Raw genomic sequence first — 19,508 nt, forward strand, 5'->3', positions numbered from 1 at the left:
CAGCCTTTCTTGCCCTTGCTGGCTTCCACCCGTGATCCTCAGAGCTCAGCCTCCTGAGTAGCTAGGATTACAGGTATGCCTCAGCAGCACCCAGCTTGAAGAATGGGTTTTAATTTGAAGTAAAACTCCTGGTAGACAGTGGTTTTGTGCTGGCATTCATTTCTGTGGGGCTGTTGTCTTGCTGTCTGGAATATTCTTTCACTCAAGAGGGGAAAGAAAACTTTCTTTTTTTGTTTTTTTGTTTGGTCATGGGGCTTGAACTCTGAGCCTGGGCACTGTCCCTGAGCAAAAGGCTACCGCTCTACCCCTTGAGCTACAGCCCCACTTCCAGTTTTCTAGTGATTAATTGGAGATAAGAGTCTCACAATCTTTAGTGCCAGGGCTGGCTTTGAACCTTGATCCTCAGATCTCAGCCTCCTGAGGATCACGATTACAGTCACCATGCCTGGCTAACCTTTTATGATTAACAGTGGTTCTGTTTGCCTCAAGATATCTCTGGTTTTTGCTTGGCATTGTCTTTGTTGGCTGGTGATGGGTCTGAACTGAGGGCTTGAAGCATGGCTGGAACTTCTAGTGGTTTGTTTGTGTTTTTGCACTGTTGATTTTCAGGATAAGGTCTCGGTTTCCACCCTGGGTATGTGGCTGAACCTTGGATTTTCGTATTTTTCACTTAGGAATGACAGGTGTGTGCTACCATATCTAGCTTTTCTTTTTGGAGATGGAATTTTGTATCCTTTTCTGCTTGGGCTGGCCTTGAACCATGGTTTTCCAGACTTCGCCTCCTATGTAGCTTGGTATGCCAGGCATACACTGTTAAACATCTGTATGTTGAGAAAGTATTTTGCAACTTTGTTGTCCAGGCTGGCCTTCTCCAGATCTCAGCCTTCCAAAGTAGCCAAGACCACAAGTGTAAGCTATCAGTGCCCAGCTTGTTTGGCATTTTTACCATTTGAAAATGTTTTAGTTTATCCTCAGAAAGACCTCTACAGCAAGGTTATTGTTGTGATTGGTCTGCTCTAAAGTTCTTCACTGAATACCCGGCTGCAGCATTAGAGGTTACGTTCACACTGCTGCTGGGAGACTCTGGTTTTGATCTCTCAGTCCAGGACATTGTGTGTGTGTGTGCCTTGTCTCTGACCCTCCTGGGATCTTGACATAATAATAATCCTCTGTGATTAGAGTTATTTGGGTTTCAGCAGACTTCATGATGGTGCATTCAAAATTGCTGACATTTGTGTAACTTAAGTTACATTTCATTTTTGTGGTTCTGAGTCCTTTAAAAAACAAAACAAAAACCCAAACCAAAAATCTCTGGTGCTTGTCTTGCAGGAAGCCAGTGGAGAAAAATTCTCCATGAATGTATGTCACCATGATGATGACCGACCAAATCCCTCTGGAACTGCCCCCACTTCTGAATGGAGAGGTCGCCATGATGCCACACTTGGTGAATGGGGAAACGGCCCAGCAGGTTGGTACTGAAATAGAACAGCTTGTCCAAATTCACATTTGTCTTGGGATTCAATGGTTTTGTTTTGTTTTTGTTTTAGTGCCATTACAAGGGTGCGAACTCGGAGCCTTGTGAGCTTGCTGAACTAGCATTCTACCATTTGAGCCACACCTCCAGTGCAGCTTTTTTGCTGGTTAATCAGAGACAGAGTCATGCAGACTTTTCTGCCTGGGTTGGCTTTTAACTGTGGTTCTGTGATCTCAACTTCCTGAGTAGTTCCTGAGCTGCTGGTGCCTGGCCAAGATTTTTTTTTTCCCCTTCTTTAAGTTATAAAATTACTTTTTGGCTCTCAAGAAAATATCAGAACTTGTTGTTTGTGAGAATAGCAACTCTTACCTCATCCAGTTAGTATTCTTAAAGCATCAAAAAGCCCCAAAAGGTGTGATTTTTTTTTAATGACTCATGTTGAGCCTATGCACCTCTTTGTAAGGCTGTTATGAACAGGTTGCTATGATCATTCCCATAAATGCTTGTGTGGCCATCTGTCTTCATTTCTCTTGGAGACAACTAAAGAGTGAAATTGGAGAACTTCATTTTAAGTTATTGGTCTTCTAAATAAAGTATTGCCATTTTGATCATCAATACTTTTATCTGCCTCTAGGTAATTAAAACCCAGTATAGCTAAGTGAAGTTTGTCTTTCTGAATATTCCTTACTATATCTTATTCTTCGATCTTTTTTTTTTATGGTATTGGGAGCTTGAATTTAGGGCTTCACAGCTATTCCACGTGTGTTCTACCATTGGAGGTACACCTGTACACTTTCACACTTCAAGCCTGTCTTGCTTTTTTTTTTTTTTTAGATAAAATATTGTTTTTTGCCTGGGGCAGTCTAGAGCATAATCTCCCCACTTACACTTCTCACTGTAGCTGGGATGGTAGGCAAGTAACACCAGGCACATCTTTTATCTGTTGAGATGAGGTCTTGGGAGCTTTTTGCCTTGGCTCATCTGGAGCCATGGTTGTCCTGATCTCAACCTTTTGAGTAGTGAGGATTACAGGTATAGTTCGCAAGAATCTGGCTAAAAATTAGATATTAATTGAGTTTTTAACATGTGATTGTATAAATAATGGTGAATATCATTCAGTAATCAGAGAATTGGTGCTTTCAGGGTCCGGTGATGCACCCCTGTAATCTCAGTACTGGGTAGGCAGAGGAAGGTGAATTGTAAGTTCTAGGCTAGCCACGGCTATTTAATGATAGCCTGCCATTTAGGAACAGAATAAAAATAAAAGGAGCCGGGAAAAAATTGGTAACTGTGTTGATATTTCCAGGCCTAGAATTGAACTGTCTTTGTTTTGATGTTTAAAGATGTAACAGCTATTTGTGAGCATGAAAAAATAAATATCAGCTCAATTTCTGCCTTTTATAAGTGGGAAATAATCACAGCAATTGCCAGTTAAATAAAGAAGCTATTATGGTGAGAACAGAGATGTTCACAAGGGTGACAGCTGATTGGCTAATTTTATCTGTGATGTACGTACACAAAGGGAGAATGCCACCTTGTATTCTTGCATTCTTGGGGACTTTTGCTTCCTGGTGGCTTGGGGATATGTTGGTGACTCTTCCTCCTGGTTAGCATTTAGCACATAGACTTTACCTGGTAAATGTTGCATGTGTTTCACTGTAGATTTTCTCTCTTTTTTTCTCCCCTCTTTTAAGCTTCTTGAATATTAATTGCTAATGAATAGTTTTAATGCTTCTTCAGTACATCAGTCCCATTAAGTATAAATAGAAAAACATGTCTGTCTTCCTAGCTTGGGAGAGCATGTGAGCAAGCTTGCCCTGGGAGACAGGAGGTCAGTGATGCTGCCATCATTTCAGTTCTGACTTTGTCTAGCCTGATGGCCTACACATCATTTCATTGGGAGTTTGCTTTTATGTTTGACATCTCTTGACTCATTTATTTTTTGATTTTATATTTTCATTTTGCAAAATTCTGTTTCTCCTAAGATATTTTCATTGCCTGAGTTTCCCTGGAGAATACTTTAATATGAAAATGAATTAAATGTCCTAAAACTTTATCATTGCAGATGGTGCTTATTTATGGTATATCTTTACATCAACTCTTGCTTCCTGGTCGCAACCAGTGGCTTTTCTGCTCTGGTTGATACCTTGATGGCTCTTTTCTTGCCTTTACTAGTTCAGATTCTTCGTTGCTCAAGTTTACTGTTTAAATATACTGAGAGCCCCTGTCAGGGAAGTTGTACAGTGTCATGTATATAACAGGCTTCTTCTACTCTAAATCCTAGTGGGGAGGATGTGTTATGGTCAGCCTCCCCTAAAGAGATGGATGCACAATGCAAGGGAGAGTACTCAGAAAGAAAGAAGATATTCAGTGAGAGTGGACATGAAGTAAATGGTATTAAGCTATGCCTGTGAAATATTTTTATTTCTAGTGCCTTTTCTCGTGGAAGCCTTCGTGGGCCAATGCTCACACTAGACAGTAGAGTTTGATGGGTGAAAGGCTGAGTTTGGAATACCAATCACAAGAAAGTGCAGTTGTGGGTCATGCCCTTCGGCAGGATGATGTATGAGGAATGCACAACTTGCACAGATGTTTACGTTCTCCTTGCATTCAGGTGCTGCTGGTGGCTTCAGCCTGTAATCCTAGTTGCTCAGGAGGTTGACAGCTGAGCATCCAGCCTAGGCAGGAAAGTCTGTGAGATTCCTAATCTCCATTACCCAGCATAAAGTTGAAAGTAGAAGTGTGGCACAAGTGGTAGAGCCACCAGCTGTGTTTGTCAGTTTCTGAGTTCAAGACACAGTACTGGCTTCTACCACTCAAAATTTCACCAAGGCCTTTGGTGTCAGCAAATCAGCAGCCTGTCTCTCCTGAGATTTGGTGGCAAGGAATGTGAGGGCCAGATTTATGACTGAATAATAGTTGTGTTCATATTAATAAGCATTTATCAGATGCCTTCTGTGCCAGTATCTTAACAGGAAGATGAATAGAAACAGGAAGAAGCAGTTTAGCTGGTGAGGGAATACCGTTTCATATAAATAGAATTTTTTTTATTTTTTATTTTTGCCAGTTGTGGAGCTTGAACTCAGGGCCTGAGCACTGTCCTTGGACTTTTTTTCAAGGCTAGAGCTCTACCCTTGAGCCACAGCACCACTCCCAGCTTTTTTCTATGTATGTGGTGCTGAGGAATCAAACCCGGGTCTTTGTGAATGCTAGGCAAGTACTCTACCACTAGGCCAAACTCCCACTCCCATTTCACACACACACACACACACACACACACACACACACACACACACACACACACACACACACACACACACACACCCAGAGGCCATGTGTCAAGCCACAGAAGTGCCTGGACTACAGATCAGAACTCAGCGGAGGGTGTGAGTAATGGAGTAGATGTACAGGAAAACAGACCAAGGTAAGAACAGTGTGAGGATGCTGAGCCATTCTAGCAGTCTGCCCGGAAGTGGAGTTGGTAACCATTTTTCACACTGTGCATATGAGGTGATCAACTTTTGTGGTGTTACATGAGAAAACTCCATAGGGGTTTCTAGCCCAAGGATTGCTCATATTAAGGACACCCTGAATAGTTGTTTGGGTGGATTATGATCAGTTTTCTTGAAACTTTGCTTTTAGTGTCATTGCTAGTGAAGCTGTGTTGTGTGATGAGCATCACACAGACCCATCTGGTGGTTCACGTTGGCTCCTGGATGTTTGTGCTTCAGAATCTCAGGTTTTTCAGAGATCCATATAACACATATTCCTCAATCAAAGTTGCTTTCTAACACTGTGGCCCACTTCCTCGGTTATGCAGGGCTTCCTTTTAGCTATACAAGTGATGAGTTTATTCCTATATGTGGTCTGACTTTTTTTCAGTTCTTTTTGCATAGGGCTTGCCAGTTCTCTACCCCACAGAGACTTCCAAAAAAATCAGAGCCTATGCACAGCCTCCATGCTAAACAGGAACACGTCGATGTCATATTATCAGAGGGCATCACTGTATGTGGCCCCTCTAGTAATTAGGACATATGACATGTAATCATGACAGCTCGGCGCTGTCTGCCTGGGTTGAGAGGCACTGCAGAATTTAATTAGCCAAAGGCATCAATAATAAGATACAGGGTGTCGTCAGCATCCTTTCACTGGTACAAGCCAAATTTCCTTTAAAAAAAGAGGGTTAAAGAAAACTGCTATGGCAAGGTTGCATTGCAGAGTAATGGTATTTTCAAATTCTAGGGCAGTTTAAACATTATGATTGTTTTTAACTGACTGCAATCTTTGATGTCATTATAAATGCAGGGAGAGTAGAAACAGAAGTTTGTACTGTGCCTGGTATCTAAATTGCATTCTCTTAATATCTTTAAGTAGATGAAGGAAAAATAAAAAAGAGCAAATTTAATTCATCTATACCATGAAAACTGCTGTGTGTGCACGTGCATATGTGTGTGCGTGTGTGTGTGTGCATGTGTACATACTGGGGCTTGAATTTGGGGACTGGGTACTATCCCTGAGCTCTTTGTGCTCAAGGCTTAACACTCTCCCACTTGAGCCACAGCTTCATTTCTGGCTTTTTTTGTGGTTAATTGGAGAAAAGAGTCTCTCAGAATTTTCCTATCCAGGGTAGCTTTGATCAAACCATGATCCTCAGATCTCAGTCTCTTGTGTGCCCAGAATTACAAGTATGAGCCACCAGCACACAGCCTTACCTTTTTGCATTTGTGATACAGGCTAATTTTTTTTTTTTTTTTTGCCAGTCCTGGGCTTGAGCTCAGGGCCTGAACACTGTCCTTGGACTTTCTCAAGGCTAGAGCTCTACCACTTGAGCCTCACCACCACTTCTGGCTTTTTTCTATGTATGTGGTACCGAGGAATCGAACCCGGGTCTTCATGCATGCTAGGCAAGCACTTTAACCACTAGGCCAAACTCCCGGCCCCCAGGCTAATTTTTAAAAAAGAAAATTATATTAGAAAAGGAAGAACAGGGGCTGGGAGTTTGGCCTAGTGGTAGAGTGCTTGCCTAGCATGCACAAAGACCAGGGTTCGATTCCTCAGTACCACATACTTAGGAAAAAACCGTAAGTTGTGCTGAGGCTCAAGTGGTAGAGCTCTAGCCTTGAGAAAGTCCAAGGACAGTGCTCAGGCCCTGAGCTCAAGCCCAGGACTGGACATTAAAAAAAAAAAAAAAGGGAAGAACAAAAATACATAGGTCCTATGTAGTCAGCTCTTCATGTCCCTGGGATCCTTGTTGTCAGCCTCAACTAATTTCCATAGATATAAAATATTTGTGAAAGTGGAAAGGAGGAGGCAGGAGTGGCCGGAGTTCGGCCATCTGTAGAGTGCTCACCTAGCATTCATGAAGCCCTGGGTTACATTCCTTGGTACCACATACACAGAAGAAATTGAAAGTGGTGCTGTGGCTCAAGTGGTAGAGCACTAGCCCAAGGACAGTGCACCAGCCCTGAGTTCGAACCCAAGCACTGGGAAAAAAAAATGTCTATACTGAACCTGCACAGTCTCTTTATTCCTAAACAGTACAGTCTAATAAGTGTTCGCCTTATTCTATACTATATTCAGGAAGTAATAAGGAGAGGATCCAAATTTGGGAGCAGGGATTTAGGGTTATGCAGGAAAATGGCATTTCTGAGCATCCTCCAGTTTTGGTATCCATTAGCAGGAAGGAATAAGTTGTCCTGGAAGACTGTATTTTAAAATAGGAAGATTCACCTGTTGTCCACAAATACAATCCAAGCTACTCAAGGGCCCCAGTTCTGAGGCTTACAGTTTGAAGCCAGTTTGGGCAGGAAAGTATGTAAGACTTTCTGGTTATACACTAGAAAAAATAGAAGTGGAGCTGTGACTTAAAGTGGTAGAGCACTAGCCTTGAGCAGAAGAAGCCAAGGATTGGTGCATGCATGCACACGTGTACACACTCGCTTGTGCGCGCGCGCGCACACATACACACACACACACACACACACAGAAGATTTGCATAAAATTCTGTATTTTGTTTTTCTTCTGTTTATCTGGAGAACCTGGAGATCTGAGGACGAGTCTGGACTTGTCACATGTTAACAACAGAATGATAAAACTTGGCTGCCTTCCTTTGTCTCCATTTCACCTGTGCTTAGCTTCTTGAAACTGCATCCATGCTTATGCCTCTCAAAATAAAAATAGCAAAACTCATCAATAGTTTTCAAGTGTGCCCATTTGTTGATATTGACCAAGGCTCTTAGCTTCTACTTGCCCTGGTGACTTGGGAAATTTTCTAGGATGTTTTGTGGTTAGCATGGCTGGGGGGTGGCGGGGAGGGTTGTTACTGTTTTTCTTTAGCTTAGGACCCATGGAATTTTTGTCTTCTGGTTTTTAGTGAACAATGAGTGATACAACCCTCACTAAGTGCCACAGCAGGCATTCACTGTGCCAGATGCCTTGCTTCTGTTTGCAGTCTTGATCAGGAACACCTCACACAGATTCTGGGTCTACATGTTGCATGAGCAATGGTGCAAATAGTTGGGTTTATAATCATTTTTTATAATCTCCCCTTCTTGCTGCCACGAGTGGGGTTTGAACCCAGTGCCCAGGCTCTGTTCCTTAGCTTTTTCATTAAAGGCTGGTGCTCTGTCACTTGAGCCACAGCTCCATTTACAGCCTTCTTTTTTGGGGGGGAGCAGAGGAGGTGGTTAGTTGGTGTAAGGGTCTCACAGACTTTGCTGCCTGGTCTAGTTCACCCTGCCCCTCCTCCCAGTTCTGGGGCTTGAACTTGGGGCCTGAGCACTGTCCTTGGACTTTCTCAAGACTAGAGCTCTACCACTTGAACCACTTCTATGATTTCGAGAAATCATACTCACGTTTTCGTGCATTCTGTGTAAGCGCTCTACCATTAGGCCAAACTCCTAACCCCCGACCTTTTTTTTGGCCAGTCCTAGGGCTTAACTCAGGGCCTGAGCACTGTTCTTGGACACTTTTTGCTCAAGACTAGCACTCTGCCACTTGAGCCACAGTACCACTTTCTACTTTTTCTTGTATGTGGTACTGAGGAATTGAACCTAAGGCTTTGTGCATGCTAGGTGAGCACTCTACCACTAGGCTATGCTCCCAGCCCCCCTGGTCTAGCTTTGAACCATGATTCTCAGATATCAGCCCTTGAGTAGCTAGTATTACAATGTGATACACTGATACCAGACATTTTTGTTTATATATAGTCCTTATACACCAGATTTTCCATCAACTAGGATTAAATTGAACAATTTCCACTCTCTGATGTTTGTAAAAATCTGTTTGTCCTATTGGGCATAATAGGATGGCTGTTCCTGCCTCAAAGGATCTACATATGAAGGAAGGTCAAGCTGCTTCTGCATTCCAAGTGTTTTCTCTGTTTCCAAGGCATTTGTCAGGACCTAACTGCTTCGTGGAGGCAGAGGCTTCTTTGTGGTCATATGACTGGTTTCAAAGCAGACCTTGTGAAATAACTCACACCATGCTCCTGACATTATGGTAGTGAGAAAGCAGTGCAAAATGAGTAACATTAATTTTCCATGCCCCAACTGCAGACATATTCATTCTTACTTTTTCCTCTCTCACATTTCCACACTCAAGAATATACAGACTGCCAAGAAGCCACTTGCTGAAGTGCTGTTGTTGCATGTTTAGCTACAACAGTGAGATTATACTATTTCCCACATGGAAACTGGCTTTAAACCAACTTGTCAGCTCTACTGTACATTTTTTATTTTTTTACAAAATTAATTATTTGCAAATAAGGTCTTGCTGTGTAGCCTGCTTTGGCCTCTTGAACCTGAAATCTCCCTGTCTTTACTTCTGGAGTGCTGGGATTATAGGCATATACTACTGTGCCTAGACTATGTTACAGATTTTAAATTTGACATAGGATCCCTCAGAAGAAATGGAATTAGAGTACTACTTCATTGTTCTTACTTCTCTTGGACTTGCTTTGCAGCCCTAGGCCATTTTTTCTAGCAGCTGACTATCAGATCGGGTTATCTGTTGAGAGGCAATGTGTGTTTTATGAGCAGCAGGTGGGTTCAGCCAGAACAGTTGGGCCTTGCCTCTCCCAGGCCTGCCCTGTGCAGTCTAGTCCTTGTGTCATGCAGTAGTTAGATTAAGTCTTTGGATAAAAGGACAGTCTACCTTTTGCAAACTAACTCGTTGATGTCTTCTGTTTTAAGTAATAGTAGTTATCACAGAGGCAAAGAAGAACCAGAGGCAGCTGTGGTTGAGTTTTGGTTGTTGGTTATGAGAACATACCTAGAAAATATTTCAGTGACCCATTCTAAACATTAGGAGCCATGCTGTATATTTGGGTAGCAACATAAGTCCAGTTTCTTATCTTTTAATTTTTTATTAATATTAAGGTAATATGCAGAGAGGTGATAGTCACACAATTTAGGTAATGAGAACATTTCCTTTAGATGGTATCACACTTTCTTTCACTCTTATCTTACTTTTTCCCTCTTGTCATCACCCACAAGTTGCGTAGCTCATTTTCAACATAATGAATACTATCGTTGCACCTTTTTATTTTTTTGGCCAGTCAACGGGGCTTGACCTCTGGGCCTCGGCGTTGTCCCTGAGCTCTTCAGCACAAGGATACCACTCTACCCCCTTGAGCTACAGTGCTACTTCTGGGCTTTCTAGTGGTTAATTGGAGATAAGAGTCTCAAGGTCTTGCCAGGAGCCGTGGCTCAGGCTTGTAATCCTAGCTACTCAGGAGGCTGAGATCTGAGGATCAAGGTTCAAAGCCAGCCTGGGCACAAAAGGACCTGAGACGCTGAGGAATTGAACCTGGGTCTTCGTGCATACTAGGCAAGCACTCTACCACTAGGCCAAACTCCCGGCCCCAGAACCTGAGACCCTTACCTGCAATTAACCTCTAGAAAATGGAAAGTGGGGCTTGGCTCAAGGGTAGGTCGGTAGCCTTTTGCTGAAGAGCTCAGGGACAGTGCTCAGGCCTAATTCAAGCCCATAATCCCCAAAAATAAAGTCTCACAATCTTTAGTGCCCAGATGATCCTCAGATCTCAGTCTCTTGAGTAGCTAGGATCACAGGTGTGAGCCACTATGCCTGGCTTATTGCTACATTTTTTTGTTCACACTTTTGTCCCTCCATTTCTGTGTTCTTCCTTAACTTCCCAAAGACAGATGAATGAACAAAAAAGAGAAAAAGAATTTTTTTTAAAAGGCAACAATACCAACAAAGAAAAGAACCTCTTGATTCTATTTCCTGGAGTTCAGTTTGATAAACATTATTTTATATGATCAGATGCACAGAGACATTGTGCCTTTGTGTTTCTCTCCTAAGAGTGTCTGCCTTTGGTCTTATCGTGTGTGAATGCCTAGAGACATTACAGATCTGTTCTCTATCATGTTTAAAATTTGGTTCACAAGGATTGATTTTCATTTGTTTGAAAATGTTCAGAATGGGGCATTCCCCACAGGTTGCTAGTACAGCTACTTACAAGTCAGCCTCCATCTAAAATTAGACTCTTGGCTATTTCCACTGCATTGTCCAGTTAGCTTTTGATTTGGGGTGGGAGAAAGGCAGATGGGATTTTGTTGGGGAGCAAACTCAAAAGCCTTCAGCATAGGAGGCAAATTCACTCTCCCATTGACCCACATCCCCAGCCTGCCTGCCCAGGTACTGTACTGAGCATGCGTCTCCACTGTTTCTGTTCCACAGCTGAACTGTTAGTCATTCCTTGTTCATGGAAACTCCATAGTTCTAAGAAGGCTCTAATTTGCATGCTGGATGGGGATAGTTGATACAAACTAAAACCCAGAGAACCCTAGAGACTCTTAGAGACTGTGATTTTGGTGCCTGTGCTTTATTTATTTAGTGACACAGTTTGGTAGCTTCATCTGGCTGAGCCAGACAGCTGTCCATCTTGTCTGATGTCACCATTTTCATTGTTGCTTTATGTTGTCAACATGAAGACTTGCTCACATTCTCATCACCTGGGAAGCCCAGTCCAAAGCATTCTTGTATTGGGGTTGTTCTTTATAAATTGATTTGGTGACTTTAGTCACAATGAAAAAAAAAAAGCAGTGATATAAAATACTAAGGTAATATAAATTTTGAAGGACTGACAGACATCTTTATTTTTCTTTAAGGGTGTGAAAAAGTTGGGCATTCATTTATATGCATTCTGTCTGTGGGTCATAACTTCCCCATAATCTAATTACATTATGCCTTTATAAAATGTGATCCATCTATATTAGCCTACGCGAAGTGTTTTAAGGACCCGTGGAGTCAGGTGAGGGTGGAGTGGGTGTTAAAGCACATTATCCTGTCTTAGCTGACTGTTCACTTGTAGTTTATATCTTTGTCTCTGTTTTCTCCTTTGTAAATGGCTTACTTGAGTTCAGACACTGAGGGATTCCCTGCTTTGTAATGTCTTAACCCTGCACACTCTGCCAGCTACTCAAGACCTCTCTGAACTCCAGCAGACTTGAATATTGGATCATTCCAGGCCTGAGCTCCTCCTTTGAAGGGTACTAGTGGCTCCTTTGTTTTAAACTGGATATTCTGAACCCTCTGGGAGAAATGTAGGACAAAAGCTTCTGAGTTTGAAGTTTCTGTGCCTGACAATGTAAATGATAATGTTAAAGGTCAAATTTTTGGCACTGAAAGCCTGCCAAATGCTTCCACTAAATTTCTGCATTTACTTCTGACTGTAGTTTTGCTTTATAAGCTTGCAGGTCACGAGAAGACTTTTAGTGTCAAACTTACTTGCCTGGTTTATTTGTGGATGGTAAGTTACATTGTTGGAAAGGATAATGTATAGTTGATATTTTGGTTTCTTAAGAGGTTAAGGGAAGGAATGGTAACCAGTTTGGTGCTTATGAAGTGCTAGGACTAGTGCTAAGTACTTATCTATATCATTTCATTCAGTAATCGCATACATCATAAGGTGGTAGTCCTTTTTATAGACAAAATCCTGAAAGGTTAAGTGCCTACAGCTGGCAAGTTAGGGCTGGAATACATTCCATCTAGGACCTCTTCCAAAATGCAGATACTCTCCCAAAATACAAGTCCTGCTTTCCCGAGAGGGAAAGTGGCCTGGGTTAAGTGTGTCTCCACGAGTCTTGCTTAGGTAAGCACTTGAGGAAACATGAGATTGGTTTAGTGAATAATAAAGTTTTTAGCAAAGGCTGTGGCTGCCATATTGGTTCCAGGAAGTCACAGTTGTCATCTTCTGGCTGATGAGACCCAAGCTGCAGTAGGGGTTTTTGGAGGCACTGGGGCCATGTTTCCCTGTGCAGAAGGATTCCCAAAGCCTAGGTCAGGTCATTGCAGCGCTCCTGGTTTTCCATAGGGGAATGCTTAGGGAGGCAATTGACTCTGGGGTCAGTGGTTGCTGAGAGATAGTGGTGACCACTGGTGGTGGTAAAGAGATTCTTCTCCATGAAAGGTATTTGTATATGTGTGAGTGTGTGTAAGAGAGAGGGAGACAGAGATGGAAAGAGAGCACTTTCTGCTTATCCTTTCCTTGCCAAACCTCACCCTTTACTTCCACTAAAAAAAATGCCAGGGCTGGGAATTGGCCTGGGCTAGTGTGCTTGCCTAGCATGCATGAAGACCTGGATTTGATTCCTTGGTACCACATATACAGAAAAAGTCAGAAGTGGTGCTGTGGCTCAAGTGGTAATGCTCTAGCCTTGAGAAATCCCAAGGACAGTGCTAAAGCCCTGAGTTCAAGCCCAGGACTGCCCTCTACCCCCCAAATTCTAGTACCCGAGAGGTAGCTTGTGAAGCTTAAGAATCATGAAATGTGTTGGAAGATTTGAACCTATAAGGTGCTTTGTTTTGCATTCCCAGGTTAGAATTGTTTCTCTTAAGTAAAGCCACCATACAACATCAGCTGAGTTTACTCTTCCTAAAAAAAGAAAATAGCCTTTAGATGCACAAGCATGTCTTGAGTCTCTCATCTGACTTTTCTGGCCTTCCAGGGGACTCAGCATGAAAACCATGCAGGCCTTGAACAGAAGCCATGCACAGCGCCTGATTGCCAGTGGGCCCTCATGTTCTTTGTTTCAGATTGCTGAAGGGTTGCTGGGACTTTTCCTCTTACCCTGTTAATAATACGTTTCAGGATCATGTGTTCTGTTAAAAACCACTTACGCATAGTCTTGGAAAGAGAGCTAGAGGCAAGGAGTTGCTTCAGGGTGCAGAATATTGTTTTGGAGGCCTTGGGAAATAAATCAGTGTTAGTTCATTTACCACGAAGGAATATTTAGGCAATGGAGATAAACAAAAGAAGTCACAGTGTGCCTGGACATTATTTGTCCCAGATGGAGTTTAAACTTGGCTCATTGTGCTGTACTGATGTCATGGTGCATAAACTTGGCCCTCAATTAGACGTGTATAGAATCGGCTCTGTGCTCGTGTGTGCTGAGGGCCTGTGGGGAGGACCGGTGGGTCAGGCTGGAAAAACTTTGTCACATTTTTTCCTTCACATTCTGCAGAGACTAGTGTCAGCCCTGTCTTTCGATGTGGTCCTGAAGGACCTGAAGGAATTGGAATGATCAGAAAATTTGTACAAGTTTCTGTGTGTACATGTGGATATGGACTCGGGGCTGTGCTGCTTTGAGAGCAGAGTGTGAGTCTACCTGGCTTTTTAAACAGCTGCTTAACAGAGACAACTCTAGTACTCCGAGAATCTGAAGACAATACGGATCTCCACCCCATGGCCCCATGTTAGGGATTGCACAGCTTGGTCTGTCTCTGCAGCCTCACCTTTGCCTCTCTATCCCATGCCTGCTACTGTAGCCACACTGAAATGCTAGCTGTTATTGGAATGCTTTATAACCTATAGTCTTTGTGTATGTGCTTGTGTGGTTGATCCTTTAGTAGTCAACTGTGGTCTGTCTTTCCTTCCCTCCTTTCTACCTATCACTTCCCTCTCTTCTATCTTCTCCCTCCTTCCTCTCCCTCCTCCCTCCACTCCATCCTCCCTCCCTTCCTTCCTCCCTTACTTCCTCCCTCCCCCCTCTCTGTGCATGCTATGCCAAGTGTTCTCCTGAGCTACATTCCCAGCCACCTACTTCTTCCTTAAACATACTCTCAATGACAATTTCTTCTGCTCTTTGTTACAATCATATTTCTCCACTATGGAACCAACTCATATGACAGGTGTAATTTCATTGCTGTCAACATAAATCATCAATGCTTGCTTTGTAACAAGTGCCTGGCATATGTCAGCAAGTGCTAGTTGAGTTGAACAATCAGGATTTCAGTATTTGCATTAGATTGACTTACATAAGGGCAGTGGAACCAGCACGAAATCAAGACCTGAGGAGGGGAGATGTTCTATGCAATGTGGGTGGGGAGGGTCTTGCTATTCATGGCTTTTCTTGAATCCTTCTACACCCCTAGAATTATGTTGTAGGACACAGATTATGAGGCAACTGTATTAATGTGAAGCAATTGAGAAAGTATAGCCATCATGAGCAGTTAACTGTAGTCATCAAAAAATGTAGAATGTAAGCAGAAGAATGGCACTATTCTTTCTGTGCACGTTGTCTTTAAGAGAAGAATGATGTTGCCTGAATCCATACATGGTTGACATCGAAATGGAATATTGGAACATAGGCAGTTGAATGTTTCCTCGATTGCCTTGAGATCCGATGCTGGGATGTGTCTGGTGGCTTGTCAGTGGCGATTGTATTGCTCTGTCTCATTCGATCAAAAGTAGAAACCAGGGAGCTGCCTCTGAATGGAGGCAGGATGGTTTCAGTGTGCCAAGAATAGTCAAGCAGGATTCCCAGAATTGTGGCCTGGAGACACTATTGCGTGGTTTGAGGGATAGAAAGTTGTTAGGCCCTACCAAGTCAATATTGATCAATATGAGGAATGAAGATTGGCCAGAAATGATGATGGCAGCAACTCAAGTGGGTTTTCAGTGAACCAGTTTTTTTTTTTTTTTTTGTGTGTGTGTGGGGGGGTCAGTCCTGGGTTTAAGCTCAGGACCTGAGCACTGTCCTTGGATTTTCTCAAGGCTAGAACTCTACCACTTGAGCCACAGCACCACTTCCTGCTTTTTTTCTATGTATGTGGTACCGAGGAATCGAACCTGGGTCTTCATGCATGCTAGGCAAGCACTCAACCACTAGGCCAAACTCCCTACCCCTTTTTTTTTTTGCCAGTCCTGGGCTTGAGCTCAGGGCCTGAACACTGTCCTTGGACTTTCTCAAGGCTAGAGCTCTACCACTTGAGCCTCAGCACCATTTCTGGCTTTTTTTTTTTTTTCTTCTATGTATGTGGTACAGAGGAATCAAACCCGGGTCTTCATGCATGCTAGGCAAGCACTTTAACCACTAGGCCAAACTCCCGGCCCCCTCCCTACCCTTTTTAAAAAATTTTTGTTCCAAACTTAGCATCTGCTGCTGCTTTTGCTCATTGCCAACCCCTGAACCTATTTTAAACAAAAGGATGACGAGTGATCTTTTTAGCCCTCAACTTTTCCTTGAGAAGTACATTTAATAAAGTGATTTGAGCAGACAAGATGGTGCTTAGTGCATGTGGGCATTTGATAGCTGTTTTTCTTAGCTGGGGACAAACTATACTGAAGCTTCCTTGGGAGTCAGTCTCTTGAAAGTTGTGTGGTTGAAACTTTAGATTCAGATGTTGGTGGTTCTTTTAAAAGACTCTTTTAACTTAGTTTGGACTGGCTATATTACATGATATATTTCTTTTCCATTTAAGTTAATGCTGTGTTTACATTCTTAGTACAGAGGAGGTTTTTGTTTGTTTGTTTGTTTCTGTAAAAGAACCTATTTCTTCAAGGCAGTGGACAATTGGAGAGAGTTGAAATGCCCTTGTAAGCTGCCATCTCATGTTCTTGGCCGCGTGTGTAAATGCTTTGTTTGTTTCAATGACTTCCAAGCCCATCCTGGCAATATGGGCCGACCTTAGTGTTAAGGCTTTGTCTACAGATCCTATTGGAATTTTGGGTTATCTGAGACATGGAGATTGCTGATGAAGACAGAGAGCTGTAGTGGGACTTTCTTCAAGGGCATTTATTTCCTGAAATCCACCCGTTGAACTCGTGTGTGTGTGTGTGTGTGTGTATGTGTGTCTGTGTGTCTATCTTTGCAGTTCTTCAGTTCTGTAGTTTTAGCTCATAAAAGCATCCCAACTGCTTGTTCTTCAGTCACAGAGTCCTTTCGGTTTAGTGACATGCCATTGGGGGAAGCCTTAAAGGGACAATGTGGCCTTCTCCAGAATCATCTTTATCTTGTGCTCACTGTTAGGCCATTAAGATTGGTATGCAGGAAGGTTGGTGATCTGGAGGAATGACAGAACTTGAGAATGACTTGTGGAATGAGTCCTTATATGAGACGTTAGGAGAATGCATCCTGTGCTGTGTACAAGGGAGCATCCTTCACCACCTCCCTTCTATACCCTGATCTGGGCAGGGGCTCTGCCTCAGAAAATGAGCCTAGACTCCCAGGAACAGAGCTTGTCCTAGTCAGTGTTGGTGGTGCTTTGGATCCAATTCACTGTCTTCTTTCAATTAGGTAGATTTTTCAAGGATTTTTGAAGGATATCCACTGAGAGGTAACTTTGTGAGACTTTTGCTTATTTTCGTCCTGTAGGGCTAGGTCCCAGCTTAGTTCAGACAGATACATATCTGGTTGTTTTTTGTTTGTTTGTTTTTGTTTTTATTTTTATTTTTTGCCAGTCCTGGCTTGAACTCAGGGCCAGAGCACTGTCCTTGGGCTTTCTCAAGGTTAGGGCTCTACCACTTGAGCCACAGAACCACTTCTGGCTTTTTTCTATGTATATGGTACTGAGGCATGGAACCCGGGTCTTCATGCATGCTAAGCAAGCACTCTACCACTAGGCCCAACGTCTGGCTTACATTACATTTTTTTGACAACACAGAAATACTGTGTTGTTGAGCCTCTGTTTTCTCATCTGTAAAAGTCTGGTTAGTTAGGTTTACCTTGTAGACCATACATGTCCAATAAATAGGAACTATTTTCATAGTCATTGTAAAGGGGTGGGGATATACCTGATACAAAGGATTAACAAAGCAGTCTACATCATGCAAATTGAATTGGACAGATGTGGAAAGTCTGCTGAGGGAGACAGCTTTTGAACTTTTTATCCTTTGAGTTAATAGAGCATAAAAAACGTATGAACCATTACAAAGAGTCCCCAAGTCCAGGAAGATTCGAAATAAGAAGATTTATCTTTTCAGTTGTGTTAGCAATAGGCTAGCCCAGTGTTTATGTCCTTTGGTAGCCTCTGGCCTTGTGTTCCTTTCCTGTGGCCTTCGCCTGAAGCTTCAGGGAGGACATCAGAGCAGAATGGGCAGGTGGTGTTTAGCCACCATTTTGCAAATGGCATTCTAGTCTAGCCACTCACATATGTAATCCTGGGATGTTTATTCGTGAATATTATTGCCATAAAGATTTGTTATCTGTCACTTCCCTTTTCCTGATTTGGAAAAAGAGATGGGTTTTCAGTGCCATCTAAGGCTTGCTATGGTTCAAGGCACAGAAACCAGGGTCACAAAGATGAGAATGGATGGAGGCAACCTGTTGGGAACATTCTCCCCCTCCCTGAATTCTTAGTGTAAGAATGTGCCTGCATAGTTCCTTGTCCTAAGGGCACATTTTGTAAATTAGGTTACTAAGCAATGCATGCCTGCTTGTGTGGATATGCAAACATCCTACCACCTGACCTCCTACCCCGAGCAGTACCCCAACCCCTTCTTGCCTCTCCTGAAAAGGTATATAAACCCCTGTGTGAAAAATAAAACTCACAGCTTGATCAGAACGCTTGTCTTGCTGCCTTCTTCGTGTCTCCTGTCCCTTTCATTCCTCCCTCTAGGTTCTTGGCCCTAGTTGACGTCCCGCTGGACAGGACAGCAACCTATGAAGCAATCAACCAACCAGCCAATCAATCAGTCAGTCAACCTGTTTTTCTCTACAAAAGATGGATTGTTTATAGGGGGTGTATATGTGTATGCATGTGTATCAGTACTGGGGCTTGGACTCAGGGCCTAGGCATGGTCCCTGAGTTTTTTCATTTCAAGCTGGTACTTTACCATGTAAATGGTAAATTGGAGGTTAATTGGAGGTAAGAGTCTCATAGACTTTTTTTTTAGACTGGCTTTGAATAGCAATCCTTATATCTTAGCCTCTTACATAGTTAAGATTATAAGTATGATTGGATGACTTAGTTTAAAAGCTGTTGTCAAGTTGAGAGTACACACAGTGGTAGAACACTTGCCTGTCGTGTGGGAGACCCTGGGTTTGATCTTTAGAGCTATAAGAAATAAAATCAAATAAATTCTATGGAACCATTTGGACAAAACATTTGCTTATATGAAACTCCTCTGCAGTATCTTATTCCCCCCTTAAAGGTTATCTGTGGATAATAGGAAATACTGGCTCCAAGCCATAGGTGTTCATTTGTACAGGAAACAGGTTTAAGGAAGACACATTTCCCAGAGCCTGAATGCCACTGAAGTATGATGTGATCTCTTCCTCCTGCGCTCTTTATGTCTTGATTGTCTGGGGAGCAATTGAACTTCTCAGAAGGAGGCAAACATGATTGCATCTCTTTCAGGCAGATCTTTGGCTCCCACACAAGGTTTTTGATGTGCTGGTATATCACAAGAGGTGACAGGTGGCCAGTGGGGCTTTCATTTGTAGCCTAAGTTAGAATTTGCCTTCACAGGTAGTCTGAGATGCTATTGTTCTGTTCAGTCAGCTTCCCAAAGTTTAAGCTTCCCAAAGTTTATAGGGAATAAAATAAATAAAACAGGCTATGTGCTCCTGGCTCACTCCTATAATTCTAGCAACTCAGGAGGGTTAGATGTGAGGATTACAGTTTGATGCCAGCCCAAGCAGATGAATTTGAAGAGAGACTAAGAGTCTCCAATTAGCCAGCAAAAAGCCAGAAGTGTAGGTGTATAGGCATGACTCAAATGTTAAATCACCAGCTTTGAACAACAACAGGAAAAAAAAAAACCCAAACATCAACTCATAATGAGGTC

General features: G+C 42.7%; 1 protein-coding gene across 1 annotated transcript in view; it reads left to right on the forward strand.

The window, feature by feature from the left end:
* The window catches only part of Fndc3b (fibronectin type III domain containing 3B), a 273,184-nt gene that overhangs the window by 52,222 nt on the left and 201,454 nt on the right, over window positions 1-19,508 (forward strand). The window contains exon 2 of the mRNA XM_090338767.1: window positions 1,330-1,468. Within this exon, the coding sequence (XP_090194893.1) occupies window positions 1,358-1,468 (111 nt within the window). The 5' untranslated portion in view covers window positions 1,330-1,357. The remainder of the gene's footprint in view (window positions 1-1,329; window positions 1,469-19,508) is intronic.

The sequence above is a fragment of the Megascapheus bottae genome, chromosome 1 (genome assembly GCF_031878675.1).
Source record: "Megascapheus bottae isolate mThoBot1 chromosome 1, mThoBot2.hap1, whole genome shotgun sequence".
In the NCBI taxonomy this organism is placed as follows: Eukaryota; Metazoa; Chordata; class Mammalia; order Rodentia; family Geomyidae; genus Megascapheus; species Megascapheus bottae.